The sequence below is a fragment of the Eulemur rufifrons genome, chromosome 24 (assembly GCF_041146395.1).
Source record: "Eulemur rufifrons isolate Redbay chromosome 24, OSU_ERuf_1, whole genome shotgun sequence".
Classification (NCBI taxonomy): Eukaryota; Metazoa; Chordata; class Mammalia; order Primates; family Lemuridae; genus Eulemur; species Eulemur rufifrons.
The window spans coordinates 11,236,591-11,258,026 of NC_091006.1; the positions used below are offsets into that span (position 1 = coordinate 11,236,591).

Sequence of the window (21,436 nt, forward strand, 5' to 3'; positions counted from 1 at the left end):
CTCATCTACAAAATGGGATCGTCATAGTACCTACCTTTCAGGGATCTTGAGAGGATTCATTTGTTTAATGTTCATTGAACATCTACTAATCATCAGGAACTGCTCTAGGCATGGAGGAATAGCACTGAATGAGTCAGGTGTCCTTGCCCTCTGGGGTGACACCCCAGTGATAGGCCATATATACATATATACACACACAATTACATGTAATATAATTTTATATTATATATGGAATATGGAGAAAAGGACAACTATTTTATTTCATGAGGTCAGGAAGGCTCAACTAAAGAGGTGACATTTGAGCACTTGAGGGAGGAGAGGGAGTGAGCCATGCAGATATCTGGGGGAAGAGTGGTCTACGCAGCAGATGCAAAGGCCCTGAGGCAGGACTGTGCTTGAGAAGGTTGAGGAGCACTAAAGAAGCCAGTGTGCATGGAATAGAGCAAGCAACGGGGAGAGGGTAGGAGATGATGTCAGAGAGGGGACAGGGACCTTGTGGGTCGTGGTGAGAACTTTGGCTTTTATTCTGAGTAAGGCAGGAGCCACAGGAGGGATTTGAGGAGGAGAGTGACATCATCTCATTTTCGCAACAGGATTCTGCTGCCACGTGGGGACCTTTCTGTTGAGGGTAAGGGCAGAAGCAGCAAGGAGGTGACTGCCATAGTCCAGCTGGGAGATGACAGCAGCTGGGCTGGCTGTGGGGGTTGGACCTTGGATACATTTTGAAGGTCAAGTCAACAGGATTTCCTGTGGGATGGGATGTAGGGTCTGAGAAGCAGAGAGAAGTCAATGAATCCCTTCAGAGCTTCCGGCCTGAGAGCTTAGAAGATGGTGGTTTCTCGGTTTCTCTGCAGCTCAAGGAAATAGGCTACGCAAAGCCCTTAGCATGTAGCTGCGGGCAGGAAGTGCCCTACCTGTGCTGTGAAGTGGCTGTTGTCAGCCAAGTTCCGGATTGCATCACTGGGAAGGAAAGGCAGGGCCGAGCCCGGTTAACCTTGGTAAGACGCAGGTAGGTGTCGGGCATGAAGCCAGCTAACATCCTCCCTCTGGCTAGGTGTGCCTCTCCCTTCCCCAGGCCAGAGGATAAATAATCTCTCCCATCTCCACCTTGAATTCACCCTCACCCAGGTTTTTTTTTTTTTTTCCCCTTTTTTATCTCAGAGTATTACAGGGGTATAAACGATTGGGTTACATACATTGCTTTTGCACACTTTGAATCAAAGTTACAAGTGTGCCATGACCCAGATAGTGTGCACTGTACCCGTTAGGTGTGAATTTGCTCATCCCCTCCCCCCCACCTACTTGATTTCTGATGAGTTTTATTTCCGTGTGTGCATGTAAGTGTTGTTTGATTAGTTCCAATGTAATGGTGACTACATGGAGTGTTTGTTTTTCCATTCTTGTGATGCTTCACTTAGAAGAATGGTCTCCAGTTCCATCCAGGTTAGTACAAGAGGAATTAGTTCACCATTTTTTATGGCTGAGTAGTACTCCATGGTATACATATACCACATTTTATTAATCCACTCATTATTGATGGGAACTTGGGTTGTTTCCACATCTTTGCAATTGTGAATTGTGATGCTATAAACATTCAAATGCAGGTGTCTTTTTTTTTTTTTCATAAAATGTCCTTTTTTCCCTTTGGGTAAATACCCAGTAGTGGGATTGCTGGATCAAATGGTAGGTCTACTTTTAGTTCTTTGAGGTATCTCCATACTACTTTCCATAGAGGTTGTACTAGTTTGCATTCCCACCAGCAGTGTATGAGTGTTCCTATCTCTCAGCATCCACGCCAGCATTTCATGTTTTGAGATTTTTTTTTTTTAATAAAAGCCATTCTCACTGGATTAGGTGGTATCTCATTGTGGTTTTGATTTGCATTTCTTTAATGATTAGGGATGTTGAGCATTTTTTCATGTTTGTTGGCCATTAGTCTGTCTTCTCTTGAAAAGTTTCTGTCATGCCTTTTGCCTACTTTTTAATGGGTTGTTTGATTTTTTACTTGCTGATTTGCCTGAGTTCTTCGTGGATTCTGGTTACCAACGTTTTATTGGATGTATAGCTGCAAATATTTTCTCCCATTCTGTAGGTTGTCGAATTGTTCTAATGATTGTTTCCTTGGCTGTGCAGAAGCTTTTTAATTTGATCAGGTCCCATTTATTTGTTTTTGTTGTTGCTGTGATTGCTTTTGCGGTCTTCAGAATAAATTCTTTGCCTAGACTCTATAAGAGTTTTTCCAACATTTTCTTCTAGCATTCTTATAGTTTCATGCCTTAGGCTTAAGTCTGCTATCCACCATGAATGAATTTTTGTGAGTGGTGAGAGGTGTGGATCCTGTTTCAGTCTTCCACATGTGGCTATCCAATTTTCCCAGCACCATTTATTGAATAGAGATTCTTTTCCTCAGTGTATGTTTTTGTCTGCCTTGCCAAAGATCAGATGACAATATGAGGATGGTTTTGTATCTGGGTTCTTTGTTCTGATCCATTGGTCTATGTCTCTGTTATTGTGCCAGTACCATGCTGTTCTGGTTACTATAGCTTTGTAGTATAGTTTGAAGTCTGGTACAATGAGGCCTCCTGATTTGTTCTTTTTGCTTAAGGTTACCTTGGCTATACAGGCTCTTATCTAGTTCCATACAAAGTGTAGAATTCTTTTTTCTAGATCTGTGAAAAATGACTTTGGTATTTTAACAGGGATTGCATTGAATCTGTAAATCACTTTGAGTGGTAGAGGCATTTTAACAATGTTGGTTCTGCTGATCCATGAGCATGGTATGTTTTTCCATTTGTTTACATCCTCTGCGATTTCCTTCCTCAGTGTTTCACAGTTCTCCTTGTAGTGGTCTTTCATCTCCTTGGTTAAACATATTCTTAGGTATTTCATTTACTTTGTTGCTATTGTGAAAGGTATTGAGTCTTTGATTTGATTCTCAATTTGACTGTTGTTGGCATAGAGGAATGCTACTGATTTGTGTACATTGATTGTGTAACCTGACACTTTGCTGAATTTATTTATCTATTCCAGGAGTCTCTTGGCAAAATCTTTGGGGTTTTCTAGATAAAAGATCATGTCATCAGCAAAAAACTCAGACATCTGTCCCTCTTTTTAAAATTTTTAAATTTGTTATTATTTTATAATTTTTTAAAGTGAGGAGGGGGTTCAACTTCCTTTTTTTTTTTTTTTTTCTGAGACAGAGTCTCACTTGGTCACCCTTGGTAGCCTGCAGTGGCATCATCATGGTTCACTGCAACCTCAAACTCCTGAGCTCAAGCAATCCTCCGGCCTCAGCCTCCCAGAGTGCTAGGATTACAGATGTGAGCCACCGGGCCCGGCTCATCTGTCCCCCTTAAAGTGAATGGAAATACCCATGAGTCTAGCATTCTAGAAATCTGGATTCCAGTCTCATCTGCTCATTGTGTGTGCTTGGGCAAATGATCTCCCTTATCTGCAAAGAGGAAATAATAACTCAAAACGGCAGTGATAACGCCAGAAGCCACTTCACAGCATCGTTATGGAGATTAAATGGGCTTTTGCCTTTTAAAGCCTTAGATCCTGCTAGGCCCAGAGCGGGAGCTCCACTAACAGTTCAGAAGCTTCCTTGTTGGGCGGCTTTCTCTGGTTCCTCTTTGTCACCGTTCCCCTAAACACTGGAGTCCCTTAAAAACCCAGACCTGGCCAGGTGCGGTGGCTCACGCCTGTAATCCTAGCACTCTGGGAGGCCGAGGTGGGCGGATCGTTTGAGCTCAGGAGTTCGAGACCAGCCTGAGCAAGAGCGAGACCCCGTCTCTACTAAAAATAGAAACAAATTATCTGGACAACTAAAAATATATATAGAAAAAATTAGCCGGGCATGGTGGCGCATGCCTGTAGTCCCAGCTACTCGGGAGGCTGAGGCAGTAGGATCGCTTGAGCCCAGGAGTTTGAGGTTGCTGTGAGCTAGGCTGACGCCACGGCACTCACTCTAGCCTGGGCAACAGAGGGAGACTGTGTCTCAAAAAAAAAAACTCAGACCTGACTCTGGCCTATGCTTGAGTCCACTTGCACCAGGGTTGCAAACACATGGCCCAAGGGCTCATTCCGGCCGCTGTACTGGAAGGACACCACCAGCTTTCCTGGGCTTCCAGGGAGCACGCGGGTCCCGGGACTCCTGTGTCAGCAGTGGTGTGAGCCAGTCCCTCGTAGTGATCTCTTTCTATAGGTCTATATGCCCTGTTGGCTCCGTTGCTCTGGGGAACGCTGACTAATACAATCACCAAATCCATTCTAGCCAACCCCACTGCCCCCATATCTCCCGCCACCATGGCTGCTGCCAAAGCCACCACGATCACCACAACCAGTGCTTCCCCCCCCCCCACCCCGAGATCACCTGCACAACCACCACCAAAGTTCCCAGGACCACTTCGACTTCTTCGGCTGGAGGAAGTCAGCTCTTGCTTTGACAGGGCTTTCTTGACGTCACAGTTGTGGCCTTTCACAGGACGATGTTGCCGAACGACAGTCTCATCGGCGGAGTCACGAACAGCAGAGGTTACAAAAGCAAAGCCCCTCTTCTTGCCACCGCCTCGGGTCAGTTATGATTTCAATCACTTCCGTTTCCCTGCGCCGTTCAACTAATCTGTTAGGTGTTGTTCTTCGGTGTCTTTCTACCGTCATCAAGAAAGATCTTTTTCACAGTCAAGGGGGCACCTGGTCTTGGAGAATCTTCTCTCTAGCAGCCCCTTTGGGCACAACACTTTCATCCGCCTTGTGTGGCCTTGCACTCACGGCTGTGTCCTCCTCCTCCATGGTGGCATCTGCCGCAGACCCAAAGCCCTGGGGCCCTTCAGTTTGGATCTCTCCTTCCCACACAGTCCCTGAGTGTCCCCATCGCTCAGCATAGCTCCTCATCGGTTGTTTCAAAGCTCAATCCTCCAATGAGGAGCTTCTGTAACACTTGGGCTCTTTAGGACGCCCTGGGAGAAGAGACATAAACAACGCTTCCTTGGTGGCATCCATGGGCAGAAAGCTCTTCCAAGGGGTTTACTGGGACTTGTGCCCTAGTCCTTGTGCACATCAAGTGTGCAATTCAGTCATTTTTAGTATATTTACTAGGTCATTCAACCATCACCACTGTCTAGTTCCAGAACATTTTCATCACCCCAAAAAGAAACCCCAAATGTATTAAGCAGTCACTCCCTACTCCCCTCTTCCCCCAGCCTTAGGCAACAACTTATCTATTTTCTGTCTCTATGGATTTGCCTGTTTTGGACATTTCATATAAATGGAATCGTACACTGTGTGGTCTTTGTGTCTGGCTTCTTCTTCTTTTATTCCTTCATTTTCAACTCCAGAGTTAGATTTGGATGGCTTCTTCTTTCATTCAGCACCGTGTTCTCAAGATCCATCCACGCTGTATCCTGTATCAGTGCTTCACTCTTTCCTGTGACCCAACAATATTCTAGTGCATGGAGATACCACATTTTGTTTATTCATTCATCAGCTGATGGACATTTGGGCTTCAGAACCATTTCTAAAAATCAGGTTATTAAGCCGGGCGGGGTGGCTCACGCCTGTAATTCTACCACTCTGGGAGGCCGAGGCGGGAGGATCCTTTGAGGTGAGGAGTTCGAGACCAGCCTGAGCAAGAGCGAGACCCTGTCTCTACTAAAAATAGAAGGAAATTATCCAAACAACTAAAAATAGAAAAAATTAGCCGGGCATGGTGGCGCATGCCTGTAGTCCCAGCTACTCAGGAGGCTGAGGCAGAAGGATCGCTTGAGCCCAGGAGTTTGAAGTTGCTGTGAGCTAGGCTGATGCCATGGCACGCTAGCCTGGGCAACAGAGCGAGACTCTGTCTCAAAAAAAAAAAAATAATAAAGTGTACAATTTGATAGTTTTTAGCATATTCACAGAGTTGCACAACCACCACCGCCAATGTCAATTTCAGAACATTTTCATCACCTCAAAAAGAAGCTTCCTGCTCCTTAGCCTTCCCCTCTCTCTCGTTTCCCCCAGCCCCCGGGCAACAGCTAATATTTCTATCTCTGCACACTCGCCTATTCTGGACGTTTCCATGGGTAGATCATTTGACATGAGGCCTTTGTGTCTGGCTTCTTTCACTTAGCGTAATGTCTTCAAGCTTCATCCGCGTTGTGGCGTGTCAGTCAGTGTCCCTTCTATTTCCGGCTAATAGCCCGCTGCATGCAGGTAGCGTACCTTACTTATCCGTTCATCAGTGGATGGACAGCTGGGGTGCCTCCGCCTTTTGGCTATTGTGAGTAATGCTGCTATGAACACACAGGTACAAGTTCCGTGCAGACCTAAGTTTTTATTTCTCTTGGGTAAACAAGTAAGGGTAGGATTGCTGAGTCACAAGGGAAGTGTATGTTTAACTTTGCAAGAAACTGGCAGACTGTTTTCCAGAGTGGCTGCCCCATTTTGCGTTCCCATCAGCAGTGCGTGAGAGTTCTGATTGCCTTGCACGCTTGCTGACACTAGGTACTTTTTTATTTTTTAAATTAGCCGTTCTAATATGTCTGTAGTGCTCTCAACAGCATTTAACACGGGAATACTCTCCCCTTGAACACATTGGATTTTTTCACTCGATTCAAGGACGCTGCACTGACTGGCTGTACCTTCTCTTTCATTTCCTGGTTTCTCCTGTTTCCTGATGGCTGAAAAGCCACCAGCCTCAGTCTTCAGATCTCTTCTCCTCTCTCTTCCCCCTGCTCCCTTGCTGATCTTAGCTGGTCTCACAGCGGCAGCAAATACCACCGTTCTGGTGACTTCCAGGTACCTGTGTCCGGCTGGGCCTCTCTCCTGAGCTCCAGACCCGCGTGGCCACTGCTGCCTCGGCACCTCCCCCTTGGGGTCCCAGGAACTCACACTGGACAGATTCTTCCAACCGGATTCTCACTTCTATGAAGGGAGGTTCTGGTCTTTGAGATACTCAGGCTGTAAAATTGAGAGTGATCTCTGACTTCTTCCCACCCTACATGAAATTGTCAGAGAATGCAGCTGATGGCACCTTCGAAATGTGCCCAGATCCGATCCCTTCTCTACTTCCATCGCCGCCCCCATCCTGGCCCCAGCGGCACCTCCTTGCTGGCCGCTCTGCCCCTGTCCCTGCCTGGCCTGCATCGGATTTGGCAGGGAACCTTCCCATGCCCCACATACTGAATGACCCCTTTTATGTGCAATGCCAGGCAAATCCATAGACACCAAAAGTGGATTCCTGGTTGCCAGGGCCTGGGGGAATTGAGGGGCATCAGGTTTCTTATTATTTTTTAATTTATTTCTAATTAATTAATTTTTTGTTGAGTTTCTTTCCCAGAAAGCATGAGCTTTCTTTTTGGGGTGATAAAAATGTTCTAAAATGCATTGTGATGTCTGTGCCCCAAGTCTGTGAATATACTAAAACCATTGAATTATATACCGTAGATGACTTGTATGGTATGTGAGTTATATCTCAATAAAGCTGTCACCCCCCTCCCCCAGATCCTCCAAAACAAAGAATCCTCCTACCCATGGCTCTCATCTGACACAGAGTAAACCCAGCGTCCTCACTACAGCCAGTGAGGCCCTGTGTGACCTGCCTTCCCCTTCCGATCCCCAATGCCATCGTCTCTCCAAACACATCGCCAGGACTGTCCCTCTGGCTCACTCTGTTCTAGCCACACTGGCCTCCTTGCACGTTCTGCCTCAGGACCTTTGCGCTTACTGTTCCCTTGGCTTGGAATCCTCTTTTCTAGTTAACCTGGCCAGAGGAGGATTTTGGTGCCAACAAAACCAACGCTATGTAGATACCACGTAAGTGTTTCTTGTTTGTGGCAGGCAGAATGGCCCCCTAAAAATGTCCACATCCTAATCCTTGGAACCTGTGAATATGTTATTTTCCATGGCAAAAGTGACTTTGCAAACATGATTACATTAAGCATCTTGAGACATGGAGACCATGGGGAGGGGGGAGAGACTGGAAGATGGGTTTGAAGATGGAGGATGGGGTCACGTGCCAAGGACAGCAGGCAGCTTCTAGACACTAGAAAATGCAAGGAAACAGATTCTCCCTAGACTTTCCAGGCAGCTCTGTTGACACCTTGATTTTTAACCCAATGAAACCCATTTCGGACTTCTTACTTTCAGAATTATAATAAATTTGTGTCGTTTTAAGCACTAAGTTTGTGATAATTTGTTACAGTACTGGTAGGAAAACTAATACACTGTTACATAATTATATTAATATTTATAAAAATGCCCAATATAAATTCACCTCTCCAAGCCTGTTTTCCTGTGTGTAAAACAATGATTACAGCTACCCCTTACTGTCTCCTTCTGTTGATACCTCTGGTGGCTCTGACAATGCCTTGTACACGGGCATTGATGCCTGTGGAGTAAGTGTGTGCTTACTACTATACAGGCACAATCTCGATCTTTCCTGTAGATCAACTCATTCAACCCTCAAACACACCAGTGAAGGAAAAACTATTGTCAACCCATTTTCCAGATGAAGAAACAGAGGCAAGAGAGGTTAAATGACTTACCTGGAGCTTACACAGCTGCTAAGTGGCCAAGCCAGGATGCCCCATGCCCCTACCTCCTGCAGCTGGGAGACTGAAGCCAGGTCGTATGATGTTAATCAGAGCCCACATGGGCCCAGAGCCGTTCTCGGCTTGCCAAGGGGGCCAGGCCTATGTGACCAGCAGCTGTCACACTCTGCTGTCACTGGGCATGGGGCGGGGGCTCAACTCCAAAGGGCCCCGTGTGGGGGTTGGTTCTGTAGTCACAATGGCCAGGGGGCCACTGCTGGCATTTGGTGGGTGGAAGCCAAAAGTCCGGCCACACTAGGGACAGTCTCACAATGAGGAATTGTCCTAGCCCAAATGCCAGCGGTGCTGTTGCTGAGAAGCACAAGATGCTGAGCGTTGAGCCTACACTTCCAGTGACTGCTGGGTCTAGTGGCTAAAAACAAGGAATCGGGATCTGCCTGCCTGGGCTCAAAACTGGCCCCAAACGCACCTGGCTTGGCCACTGACTAGCTACGTGACCCTGGGCAAATCTTTTAATCTTCCAGGGCTTGATGATCTCACCTGAAAAATGGGGATAATAATAGCCTTTTCCTCATACTTTTGTAAGCATTAAGGTAATACGTGCTAATTGCTGAGAACAATGTCTGGGAAATACTCAGGGCTATTAAGCGTTAGCTTTGAGGGTTACTATTTTAGCAGCAAGTGCATGGTATCTAAACCTGTCATCCCTTCCAGTCTTGGGGGCCCTTTGTGGGGAGGAGCAAGTCTGAAGGGTGCCAGGGTTCCTTGCCTTGCTCAGCACAATGAGGGGTATTTGTTGACCGACTGACTGATGGACTGAGAAGAGGGCATCGGCATTCTGAGTGTCTTCGGTCACCAGGGAAGATAAGCAAACGCTCAAAGACAGCAAGGCCAGGCAGGACCACAGGTTTATTGGGGGCTCCACACACACGCACTCACAGCATCACACGACAACAGCACGGGTATTAGGGACACGCACGGTGGCCTCCACCCACAGCTGGGGCCCAGAGGCAGTGGGATGCAGCCTCCTCCCTGGAGGCCCAGGCCCAGCTGGGTCCCTTCCTCCTGGGCGGCTGAGGGAGGGGCTGCTGGGGTGGGCCGCAGGCCTGGACAGGGGAAGCGAGCAGGTGAGGCCGGGAGGGGCCGGGGCCGGGGGGGCTCGCCTGCCCTCACTCCAGGGACTGCAGCATCAGCAGCTGTTTCAGCACCTTCGTCTGGCTGGTCTCGCGGATCTCACCGGCTAGGAACATCTCGTCCACGACCGTGTAAACCTGTGCGAACGGAGGCCGGGACCCCGGTGTGAGAGAAGGGCGCGCAGGACGCCGGCCCCGACCCCGCTGCCCTGATAGCCAGGACACAGACCTCAGCAGGGGCACTGGGTGGCCACCCTCCTCCCCCTCCTTTGGCTCCTTCAGCCTCCTCTTCGCCAGGGGCCTACCTTGTAGAAGTTGAACACCAGGTCCAGCTCACAGACATTGTGGAAATACTCGTTTAAGACCTGGGCGAGGAAGACAGAGCGTAAGAGACGGGCAGGGAGAGTGACACACACGCACAGAGACAGGGACCGGGTCATCAGAAAGAGACCAGGAGGAGGGAGGGGGAAGAGAGACAGAGGGAGACACAGAGAGAGACACAGAGAGCAAGGATCATCATAAAGAGATGGCAAAAAAGAGAGAAACAGGAAGGTGGGGGAGAGACAGACAGACAGACAGACAGATCCAGGAAGAGGAGTGGGAGAAAGGGACAGATGCAGATGCAGGCAAAGGCAGAGAGAGAGAAACAAGCACAGGGATCAAGTAATGACAAAAAGAGACAGTAGAGGACGCAGACTGAGGCACAGAGAGAAAGACACAAGCAGAGTGACAGCTGGATGGGCAGAGACAGGAAGAGACAGACAGCGATGGACACAGACAAAAAAGAATCGGGTGGGTAAAGAAAGAGTCCCATCCACCGTCGGGGGAGGGGACCAGGGAGGGCTCCCAATGCTGGAGGGCCACACGGGGGCTACCTGCCCGTCCGCCCACCCCTGCGCACCTCCACGAAGTTGTGGATGGCCTCCAGGTAGGCCAGGTTGTTGTCGTTGACATCGACGCAGATGCAGAAGTAGAGGCCGGCGTAGCGTCGGTAAATGATCTTAAAGTTCCGGAACTGTGGGGCAGAGAGGCTGTGAGCGACAGGGCAGGCCCAGGCCCCAGTGTGCCGGGCAGAGTGGGGCCAAGGTAGTCTTTCACTCCACGCGTGGTCCCTGGGTCCCAGCTCTGTGTCTGGCCCTGTGCTGGAGGCACAGTGGTGGCTGAGACAGGCCGGGCCCCACTCTCCCGGGGCTCACAGTCCAGTGGAGGGACACTTATCCCCAAGAGTGGGGTAGGCATCTCCAGGGTGGGCAGAACTGGGTTGCGGGAGCCTGGAAGAGGTGCCGAACCCCCTCTGAGCCTCGGATTTGGGGCGTGGGAGGGCTTCCTGGAGGAGGTGGCGTGTGAGCCGAGACCTGTAGGATGGGCAGGGGCTTCCATTCCAGGCAGAGGGAATTGCCTGGCAAAGGCCCAGGGCGGAGAGGGGGCTTGGCATATTCAAGAGCAGCCATCCAGCCTTGCCACTCCCTTCTGTGACTTCCTGTTACCTCTGGAGACAAATTCCTTAGCCTGGAATTCATTCATTCAATCATTCTACAAACATTTCCTGAGCACCTACTATGTGCCAGGTGTGTGTTGGGCAGCCTGAGGGGTCACCACTGTGACCAAAATGACCCCAGGCCCTGCCGACACTGAACTGTAATATACATAAATACTAGAATAGCAATGCAGACGCACAACCCATGAATAAATATGCCAGCGACGCACACTCTAATTTTATGTGTGTGTGTGCAAGTAGATAAAGAGATAGACATCAACATGCATACCCGGTTGCAAAGTACCATGTCTGGCCAAAATCTGAAGGAAAAAATTAAATAAAATCCCAGCGCTAGGCTCCAGGTCTGGGACGTGTATGTGGCACCCCCTGGCGGCAACCTCGAGTGCCAACAACAACCCTTGGATTCTTACTCATCTTTTTCTGCTCATCCTTTTGTTAATTTCTGCTTTTTTTCTAGCAACAGAGTCCTGCTATGTCACCCAGGCTGCAGTGCAGTGGTGGGATCATAGCTCACTGTAACCTCCAACTCCTGGGCTCAAGCGATCCTCCTGCCTCAGCCTCCCAAGTGGCTGGCATTACAGGCATGCACCACCACGCCCAGCATTTCCTCATGTTATTACAGTGATGCCTGCGTGATCCGTGGATAAATGATCAGCGCTCCCCTTTTCTCGAAATTCTGCCTTTCTGCTCTCACACTCCCAGCTCACCTACCCCTCTGGCTGCCGCTCTGTCTTTGCAGCCTCCTCGGCCTCTGTTTTTGATGTCCAGGTGTCTAGGGAGCTACCCCAGGCCTTCGTCTCCTCTCCAGCCACACTCCGAGAGCAGTCTCCTCCTGCAGCCGGGGGCAGCCGCCTCCTCTGCGCTCCCCCAGCCACTGCCCCGCCCCCGCCTGACCGCCCCAGGTCGTCGCTGTCTGCCAACGGGTCTGCCTTCCCACCGGACTGTGAGCCTGCGAGGGAGGCTGGGGCCGTCCCACTGCATCCCCACCACCACCCTGCACGGGGCTGGCACTGAATAGGCGCGGGGGCACACAGACCAACACTCCCCAAAGATGTCCACCTCCTAATCCCTGGACCCTATGAGTATGTCACTTTACATGGCAAAAAGGGACTTGGCAGATGGGATGAAGTTAGAAGCTTGAGATGAGAACAGGACCCTAGATTATTCAGGTGGGACCGACACGATCACAGGGGTCCTTAACAGGGAAAGAGACAGACAGAACTGTGTGGGTCAGAGCGGCTGGGAGATGCCACGCTGCTGGCTTTGAGGACGAGGAAGGGGCCCTGAGCCGAGGAAAGCAGGCGGCTTCTGGGAGCTGGGAAAGACAGGGGCTTAGCTTTGTGTGCCCTCTACGGCCAGAAACTTCCACGTTTCCATGTCCTGCCCAGCCCTCTCCCTGAACTCCAGCTTGTCACTCCCTCCTGGACATCTTCGCTAGGATGTGAATGACCCCTTGGACCCGACCTTCCCAACGCCTCCCTCCTGATCTCAACCTGCCCCTCTCAGAAAGCGACAGCTCCGTCCTACTGGAGGCTCAAGCAGGAAATCCAGGCAGTACCCCTGGCTCCACTTTCTTGCACATACCATTCCAGCCTTTGGTTTTCCAGTCGGCTCTACCTCCAGAATGCTCCTCACCCTCCCCACCGGCTTCCATGCTGGTCCAGTCTCCAGCATCCCTCACCCAGAACACCGTGGTCACCTCCTGAGCGGTCACCCTGCTTCTGTTCTTGCACCTTGTAGAGGATCCCTAAAGCCTAAGTCCACCCATGGCCCTCCTCTGCTCAAGACCCTTCTGTGTCTGCCATCTCACTCACATTAAGAGCTCAAGTCTTCCCTGTGACCCCCAAGGCCCTGCACCATCAGCCCCTGTTATCTCCCCACCCCGCTCCTGGGCCCTCAAATGCCTTCCCCCCTGGCTTATTCCACCTTAGCCCCACTGGCCTTGCTATTCCTGGAATGCCCTAGGTGTGTTCCTGCCTCAGGGCCTTTGCACTTGCTGTTCTCTTGGCTTGGAATGTTCCTCTCTCAGATAACATCTCTTTTACTCCCCCAACTCCTTCAGATCTGGCTCAAATGTTATCTTTTCAGCGAGTCTTCCTGACCAAACCATTTAAACCTGCACTCCATTCCCCAGAGTGCACACCCCAGTACCCCTGCCCCCGCCTATAGCTGCTTATTTTTCTCCCCGACATTTACCACCAGCCGATATACTACATCTTCTACCGTCTGTCTCCCACTGACCAGAACATCACCCTTAGCTCCCCGAGGGCAGGGATCTGTGTCTGTGACGATCCTGCTATATCCCCAATGCCTACAACAGTGCCTGGCACACACAGTAGGCCCTCGATAAATATTTGTTGAATTCTACAGGACAATCAGCCTGGTCTCTTTTTTTTTTTTTTTTGAGACAGAGTCTCTCTCTGTTGCCCAGGCTAGAGTGAGTGCCGTGGCGTCAGCCTAGCTCACAGCAACCTCAAACTCCTGAGCTCAAGCGATCCTCCTGTCTCAGCCTCCCGAGTAGCTGGGACTACAGGCATGCGCCACCATGCCCGGCTAATTTTTTCTATATATATTTTTAGCTGTCCATATAATTTCTTTCTATTTTTAGTAGAGGTGGGGTCTCGCTCTTGCTCAGGCTGGTCTTGAACTCCTGAGCTCAAATGATCCGCCCACCTCGGCCTCCCAGAGTGCTAGGATTACAGGCGTGAGCCACCGCGCCCGGCCAGCCTGGTCTCTTGAACAGGTTAATTTCACGGGAATGAGAGGTGAAGACTTCTAGATTAAAGAGGCCAAAGAGACATAGTGACCAAAAGCAACGTGATCCTTCACTGGCTTTGAACAGATCAGCTTTGAAGATGGGGAGGAAATGGGGAAATGGAAGTATTGATTGGGTATTGAAGTAATATTAAAGAAGTATTACTAATTTTCTCAGGTTTGAGAATGGTATCCTGGTGATAGAGGAATATGTCTTTATTTTCTGAGCTGTAGCTTGAAATATTTAGGGATGCAATATCACGATATCTGTAATTTAATTTAAAACACTGCTGCAAGGTATCTTTGCAATATTATTCTCTACTTTTGTGTGTTTGAACATTTCTATAAGAAGTTTTAAAAAGGCACCAAAGGGCCAGGTGCAGTGGTTCACACCTGTAATCACAGTACTTTCAGAGGCCAAGGCAGGAGGATCACTGAGGCCAGGAGTACGAGACCAGCCTGGGCAACACAGTGAGACCCCGTCTCTACAAAAAAAAGTTTTTAAGTTAGCTGGGCCTGGTGGCACGTGCTTGTAGTCCTAGCTACTTGGGAGGATCTCTTGAGCCCAGGAATTCAAGGTTGTAGTGAGCTGTGATTGCACCACTGCACTCTAACCTGAGCAGCAGAGCGAGACCCTGTCTCAAAAAAGCAAAAACAAAAATAAATAAAATTTTAACATAAACATAAAATTAAAAAAAATAAATAAAAAGGTACCAAAAATCTCTCATTGTACTAATCTGTGTATTTGTAATTTTTCACAATAAAAAGTACCAAAAAAAAAAAAAAGAGAGGGAGCGAGAGAAGGAAGGGAGCTGAAGCGTGTTGAATGAAATGAAGGAATGTGGGACGCAGGTGGGGTCTGAAGGATTCTTGTAATCAGAGGTGAGGCAGGAGGCGGGGAAGGAGAGGTCACAAGGAAGCAGGGGGTGTAGGAGGCATGGGGGTGGGTGTCACCTCCACGAAGTTGGTATGTTTAGCGTCTCGGACGGTGACCACGGCGTGCACCTCCTCGATCAGCTTCTGTTTCTCGTCGTCATCAAACTGCATGTACCACTTGGCCAGGCGCGTCTTGCCGGCCCGGTTCTGGATGAGGATGAAGCGGATCTGGGGGCAGCAGGAGGAAGAGGAAGAGGGGAAGTGAGAAAGGCAAGGAAGGCACTGCCCGACGGCCCCACCCGGCCCTGAAGGGCAGACAGGGCCTCCAGGGCCCTGGCCACACACTGTCCCAGGTCCCTCCAACGCCCCAGCAGAGTGACTTCCCTTCCACCGGGTGGCTGTCTCTGGGGTCAGCTCCAGGGCCCCCAGGCTCCCCCACCTCTCTAAGCCTGTTTCCTCACCAGCAAAACAAGTTTCCCAAGAAGATTCATCGTGCCAGGGTGTTTTCAAGGTTAAATAAGTTTATAAACCTAGTTCAGTAGCCGGTATGCAGCAGGCACTCAATAAATGTTTGAGTTTCGGACGTCTATGGTCTCAGTCCTGATTCTGTCACTTCTTTTTTTTTTCTCTTTGCTTACTAATTTTCCAAAAAATGGAAACAATTCACATATCATAAAATTCACTCACTTAAAATATAGACAGTTCAATGGTTTCTAGTACATTCCCAGTTGTACAAAAAGCACCACTAATTCCAGAACAAGAAAACTAAAAACAAACAAAAAAAAGCACCACTATCTAATTCCCCCCTAAAACCCTCCCACCCATTAGCAGTCACTCTCCCTTCCCCTAGCTCCTGGGAACCCTAATCTACTTTCTGTCAATATTAGCATGTTTTCAAGGTTCATCCACCTTGAAATGAAGCAGGTATCAGCGCTTCATTTCTTTTTCTTTTTTTCTCCGTTTTGTGTAGTTTAATACTTGACTTGGCTAGGCCGGGCTGGACACAGTGGCTCACGCCTATAATCCTAGCACTCTAGGAGGCTGAGGCAGGATGATTGCTTGAAGTCAGGAGTTTGAGACCAGCCTGAGCAAGAGCGAGACCCTGTCTCTACTAAAAATAGAAAAATTAGCCAGGTGTGGTGGCGCATGCCTGTAGTCCCAGCTACTCGGGAGGCTGAGGCAGGAGAATGGTTTGAGCCCAGGAGTTTGAGGCTGCAGTGAGCTATGATGACGCCACGGCACTCTAGCCAGGGCGACAGAGCAAGACCCTGTCTAAAAAAAAAAAAATTGGCTCAACATCCCTGTTATTGCATTCATTCATCCAACAAATGTTTATTCAGTTGCTTTGTTTTTTTATGAATGAATAATATTCCACTGTACAGATATACAGCTTGAGTACCCCTAATCCGAGAATCTGAAATGCTCCAAAATCTGAAACTCTTTGAGTGTCAATATGACGCCAAAAGTGGAAAATTCCTGACCTTGTGTGACAGTCACAGTTAAAACACAGTCAAAATTTCATTTTGTGCACAAAATTATTAAAAACATTGTAAAAAATTATCTTCAGTCTATGTATATAAAGTGTACATGAAACATAAATGAATACTGTGTTTACACTTGAGTTCCATCCCCAAGATGTCTTATTTGTTCTACATACGCAAATATTCCAAAATCCAAAAAAATCCGAAATCTAAAACTTCAGGTTCCAAGCATTTCAGATAAGGGACACTCAACCTGTAACACACTTTATCTATTTATCACTTGATGGACATTTGGGTTGTTTCCACCTTTTGGCTATTATGAATAACGCTGGTATGAACATTCACGTACACGTTTTTGTATGGACGTATGTTTCATTTCTCTTGGTATATTCCTAGAATTGCTGAATCCCATGGTAACTCTAAGTTTAACTTTTTCAGGAATTGCTAAACTTTTCTTTCTTTCCTTTTTTTTTTTCTTTTTTAACTGGGGAGACAGCAGCCTTCAGTATCAAATGAAGGTGCATTCCTAGGAATTGTTAACCTGTTTTGCAAAGCATCTGCCCCTTCTGATGCAGGCACGCACTACTACGCCCTGCTAAATTTTTCTATGTTTGGTAGAGACAGGGTCTCTCTCTTGCTCAGGCTGGTCTCCAACTCCCGAGCTCCAGTAATCCTCCTGCCTCGGCCTCCCAGAGTGCTCGGATGACAGGTATGGCCACCTTGCTGGGCCTATAATTCATCATTATTTGGCTTTCAGGAAACCATGGTCCAAGCTCACCTAGCTAGGAAGCTTTGGGTCCAGCTCTGCCTGAGACAGGCATGTTCATGCCCATTTTATAGACGAGGAAACCAAGGTTTAGGGAAAGGAAGTCTCACAGGCATGAAGCAGAGCTGGAAGTCCAAAGGCTTTGCTCCGAACCCCCTCATCCCAGCTTGTGGGAGCCTCTACCCTTTACTAGGAGTCCACTCTCTTTCCTAAGCCTCAATCTCTACACACTGTATCCTCCCTCCCCCAACCAGCCGAGCTGGACAGGAACAGGATATTACACTCTCCTTCCAAGAACTCCTTCTGCTGAGCCAGGGAAAACCACTTCCTAGCAGGGAAGGGGTCCTGGGCAGGAAGGAAGTTGGGGGACCCACACCACGCAGCCACAGGCTAGGGGCAGAGCCAGAAACATGTGGAGCATGTAGGAAGGAGATCTAGAAGCAAGCATTCAGAGTTGAGAGAAAGCTCTGGCCCTTACTCCCAAATTCCCTCATACATCTCTCCCTGTTTCTCTTTCCAAGTAGAATCTCTCCACCTCAGGGAATCCACCCTGGGAAGTCCCTTCCCTCTTGCATCCTCACCCCTCTGGTGTCCCGTCTAGATGCCCGCCTACCTTCCCTGTCTCCAACACCCCTCCCCCAGAGTGGTTCCCTTCTGACATCCACTTTCTTGGTTTCAGACCCTTCCCTCAGGTCTTAGTGGGCCTTTTATTGGGGACATCCCTTCTCCAACTCCTAGGCCTCCTCCCTTGTTCCAAAGGTCACATAATGCCTCCAAGGGCCCTGTTCCCTGGGGAGACTCCCCCCTGTTCAGATACCCTCTCCCATTCACCTTCTTTCCTGCCCACAAAACCCTTTCTTAGTTCCAAAGCCCCAACCTGGGGTGCAAGGGCACCCCAAATCTAAGGCTCAGTCCTTGCCTCAAGAGCCTCTTCCCGAAATCTCACACTTCCAAACCCATTCCCTACCCGCCAAGACGTCTCCTCTTGAAGAGACCTACTTAATTGCTCGCCATTCATTTCTAGTATCTACTGCCTACCTCCAAGCTCTCTCTCTTTTGCAGCACACTTTCCCTGACTCTAAAGCCTCATTTCTTACAGTTGCCTACTTCTGCTCTCCCGTGCCCAATCTCTTCCCGTTGACATTACCTCTCTCTCATCAGCAGTATCCCGCCCCTGTTTCAACAACCCCTCTCTGCCTGCAAGGCCAGCTCCTTGCCCCTGGAGACACTTTCCCACCAGGATGACCTCCCTCCCCTGTTCCAATGTCTCCGGTTCTTCTCCAACGCTCCCTCCACACTCCCAAAGAGCCCTCCTTTGGGAACGTCCCTTCCCCACCTCGAATACCTTTTCTCTACATCGCCCCAGGCAGTGCCTCACAAGTTGTCTCCCGTTTCAGAAGCCGCCAACCCATCTCCAATGTCTCCCACCTGCACAGCCCTTTTTCCTAGGCACCACGTCCCCAGTGACCCCTGTCCTCGAGACCTCCGGCACACCTCAACGCGCAGAATCACGGCCTTGTTACCCCTGTTCCCGGCCCTCGATCGGCCCCAATCCCGAGAGTCTGCACCCGGCCCAGACCCTCCGTGGCGCAGGGGGGGGCTTGTCAGCACCCAATCAAGCCAGTTATTTGCACGTGGACCCCCACCTCCGCCCGTCCCCGGCGTGGGCGCGCCCCCGTTACCATGGCGACCCCCGAGCGGACCCCAGCGGCCCGGGTCCCGCGGCAACTGGGCAGCTCCGGCACTGGCTGCAGTTGGGGGGCCCAGGGCTAGAGCGCACTTCCGGCAGAAGGACCCGCCCGCCCTCTCGCGCAAAGCCCGCAGGGAGTTGTAGTTTCACGAATGGGTACGCTCATTTGGGCCGCAAGCCGAGGAGAAGGGTGGGGCCGCTTCCCAGCATGCTGCGCGACCATCCTTTCCTATCAAAAGAATGAGACGCCCAAATGCATGCTGGGAGTGGTGGGCGAATGTCTCTTCGGCGGACTACAATTCCCGACATAGTTTCAGAGCCACCAAGGCGGGCATTGCATTCCGGGAAATGTAGTTCTCTAACACCCTACCCCCCCACCTCCCACCGCCCCTTACACACAATCTGAGCATGCTGGGAATAGTAGTTTTAAAAAAGAAACTGCGTTGGGGAGCTAGAACTGTAACTGTTTTTCCATTCAGTGCTTTGTTTAAAATATGTTGAGTGTTTCCCTATGGGAGACAATGGTTTATGAGCACAAATTTGGGAGTCAGAACTGTGTGGAAATCTTGCCCTTGCACATCTTGTCTGTGTGACTTTGGGCGAGTGACTTCACCTCTTAACTCAATGTTTTCATTGGAAAAATAGGAGAGCTCAAGGGGTTTTTTTAAAACTTCGAAAAATCTCCAAATAGCACAATTCACAATTGCAAATATGTGGAAACAATCCAAGTGCCCATCAATAATGAGTGGATTAATAAAATGTGGTTGATATATACTGCTCGGCCATAAAAATAATGGTGAACTAATTAATACCTCTTGTGTTAACCTGGATGGAGCTGGAGCCCATTCTTCTAAGTGAAATATCACAAGAATGGAAAAACAAACACCACGTGTACTTACCATTAAATTGGAACTAATCAATCAACAGCTATGTGCACATATGGAAATAACATGCATCGGAAATCAAGCAGATGGGAGGGAGGAAGGGGGGATGGGTAAATTCACAGCTAACAGGTACAGTGCACACTATCTGGGGGATGGACATGGTACGAAAACAATTTATGTAACCAATTTTTGTACCCCTGTAATATTCTGAAATAAAAAAGACAGAGAGAAAAAAAACTTTCCAAAGTACATAGGACAGTGCCTGACACGTAACAAGTGCTCAGTATATATTAGTTCTTGAGACTACCTGGGAATTCTGGGTGCTGTAGGCTATTTTTAAAAAGATATTTAAGACCTAAAAAATAAAATAGTTCACATTATGAAAGTTCATTGATAATGTATGTCAGGTCATGGGGAGGCATCTTACTCGCTTCCTATCCAAGGGTACAGTTATCTTCTTTCAGTTAATCAAATACGCCAAGTGCTTTTACATCCAGGGCTTTTCCTTGGCCCTTTCTCTTCCCTGGAAGGCCTGTCCTCCATGCATTCCATGGCTGGCCTCTTTGCTTCCTTTAGCTTAAGCACCACTGCCAGGGACGTACGTAGAGGACCCTACTTACGAAGGTCCCCCTCCCCTACTGGCATAATTCTCTAGGTCAGAGGTTAGGTTGGTTTTTTAAATGGCCTTTTTACAACTTTTAATGATTTTATTGGCCGTGTGTGTGTGTGTGTGTGTGTGTGCGCGCGCGCGCATGTGTCTAGATCTACCATTAGGTGGTAAGCTGTTGAGGGCAGGGACTCTGCCTGGTAACAGTATCTTCACCATGTAGAACATGGTAGCACATAGTAAGCATTCAGTAAAGGTATTACTCCCCTTCTCCTGGTGGTTAGTGCTGAGAGTGTGGAGTGTGTGCTCCGGGCTTGGAACACACATTTATTATTTAAAAATCAAAAAAAATCTTAAAAAAAAGTAACAAAGGTATTACTGTTGGCACTGAGATGAGACTTTCCCTAATAAAAACAAAGCATATTATAGAACCACGTAAATTAAAAGTGTGGCATTACCAGAAAAACCAGTATATAACTATGGAATATTGCAAGGGCAAAATGGGGCCAGAGATCATTTCTGTCGTGGACACTTCTGTATCTCTTACAAGGTTGGGACTAGGGTCAGGTAAGCAAGGTGCCACGGTGCACAATCACTCATAGATGCCAACCCAGCTCTTACACAAGCCTGTAAGTGAGTACCTCCTTAAACTGTGTGCTTGGGCACCTTGCATGCCTCACCTTAGTCCCAGGCCTGATCCCCAGTTTTCAGTTTAGTACCTGGCACAGTCTGGTGTTCAATACACACTTGTTAAATGAATGAATGCACTGGCAGAAAGATAACAGACCCTGTCCCTATCCTGACAGCATTCACAGTATTGCAGGGAAAATGGACTTACATGACATTACACAAATATTTTTTTTTTCTTTCTATTTTTAGTAAAGATGGGGTCTCGCTCTTGCTCAGGCTGGTCTCGAGCTCCAAACCTCAAGCAATCCTCCTGCCTTGGCCACCCAGAGTGCTAGGGACATTACACAGATAAATTAAGAATTACTGGCTGGGCAAGGTGGCTCACGCCTGTAATCCCAGCACCTTGGTAGGCTGAGGGAGTAGTATCGATTGAGGCCAGGAGTTCAAGGTTTCAGTGAGCTATAGTTATGCCACTGCACTCTAGCCTGGGTGACAGAGCAAGACCCTGTCTTAAAAAAAAAAAATTACTGTAGTAAGTCCTGTGATTAAAAAAAAAAGTGCAGGATGCTTTGAATGTTGCATTGGT

General features: G+C 48.7%; 1 protein-coding gene across 3 annotated transcripts; it reads right to left on the reverse strand.

Annotated features, from left to right (window-relative positions):
• Positions 1–9,422: 9,422 nt before the first annotated feature.
• On the reverse strand, positions 9,423–18,820 carry AP2S1 (adaptor related protein complex 2 subunit sigma 1). Of its 3 annotated transcripts, none has more exons than XM_069457410.1 (5): positions 18,722–18,820; positions 14,871–15,020; positions 10,566–10,679; positions 9,970–10,029; positions 9,423–9,802 (listed from the first exon to the last, which is right to left on the reverse strand). In XM_069457410.1, the coding sequence occupies exons 1-5, from the start codon at positions 18,722–18,724 to the stop codon at positions 9,701–9,703; spliced, it is 429 nt and encodes a 142-aa protein (XP_069313511.1). In that variant the 5' UTR covers positions 18,725–18,820; the 3' UTR covers positions 9,423–9,700. The 3 variants fall into 3 exon arrangements, with proteins under 3 accessions (XP_069313511.1, XP_069313512.1, XP_069313514.1); XM_069457411.1 differs by having other exon boundaries at positions 18,613–18,820; XM_069457413.1 differs by lacking the exon at positions 10,566–10,679.
• Positions 18,821–21,436: the final 2,616 nt, after the last annotated feature.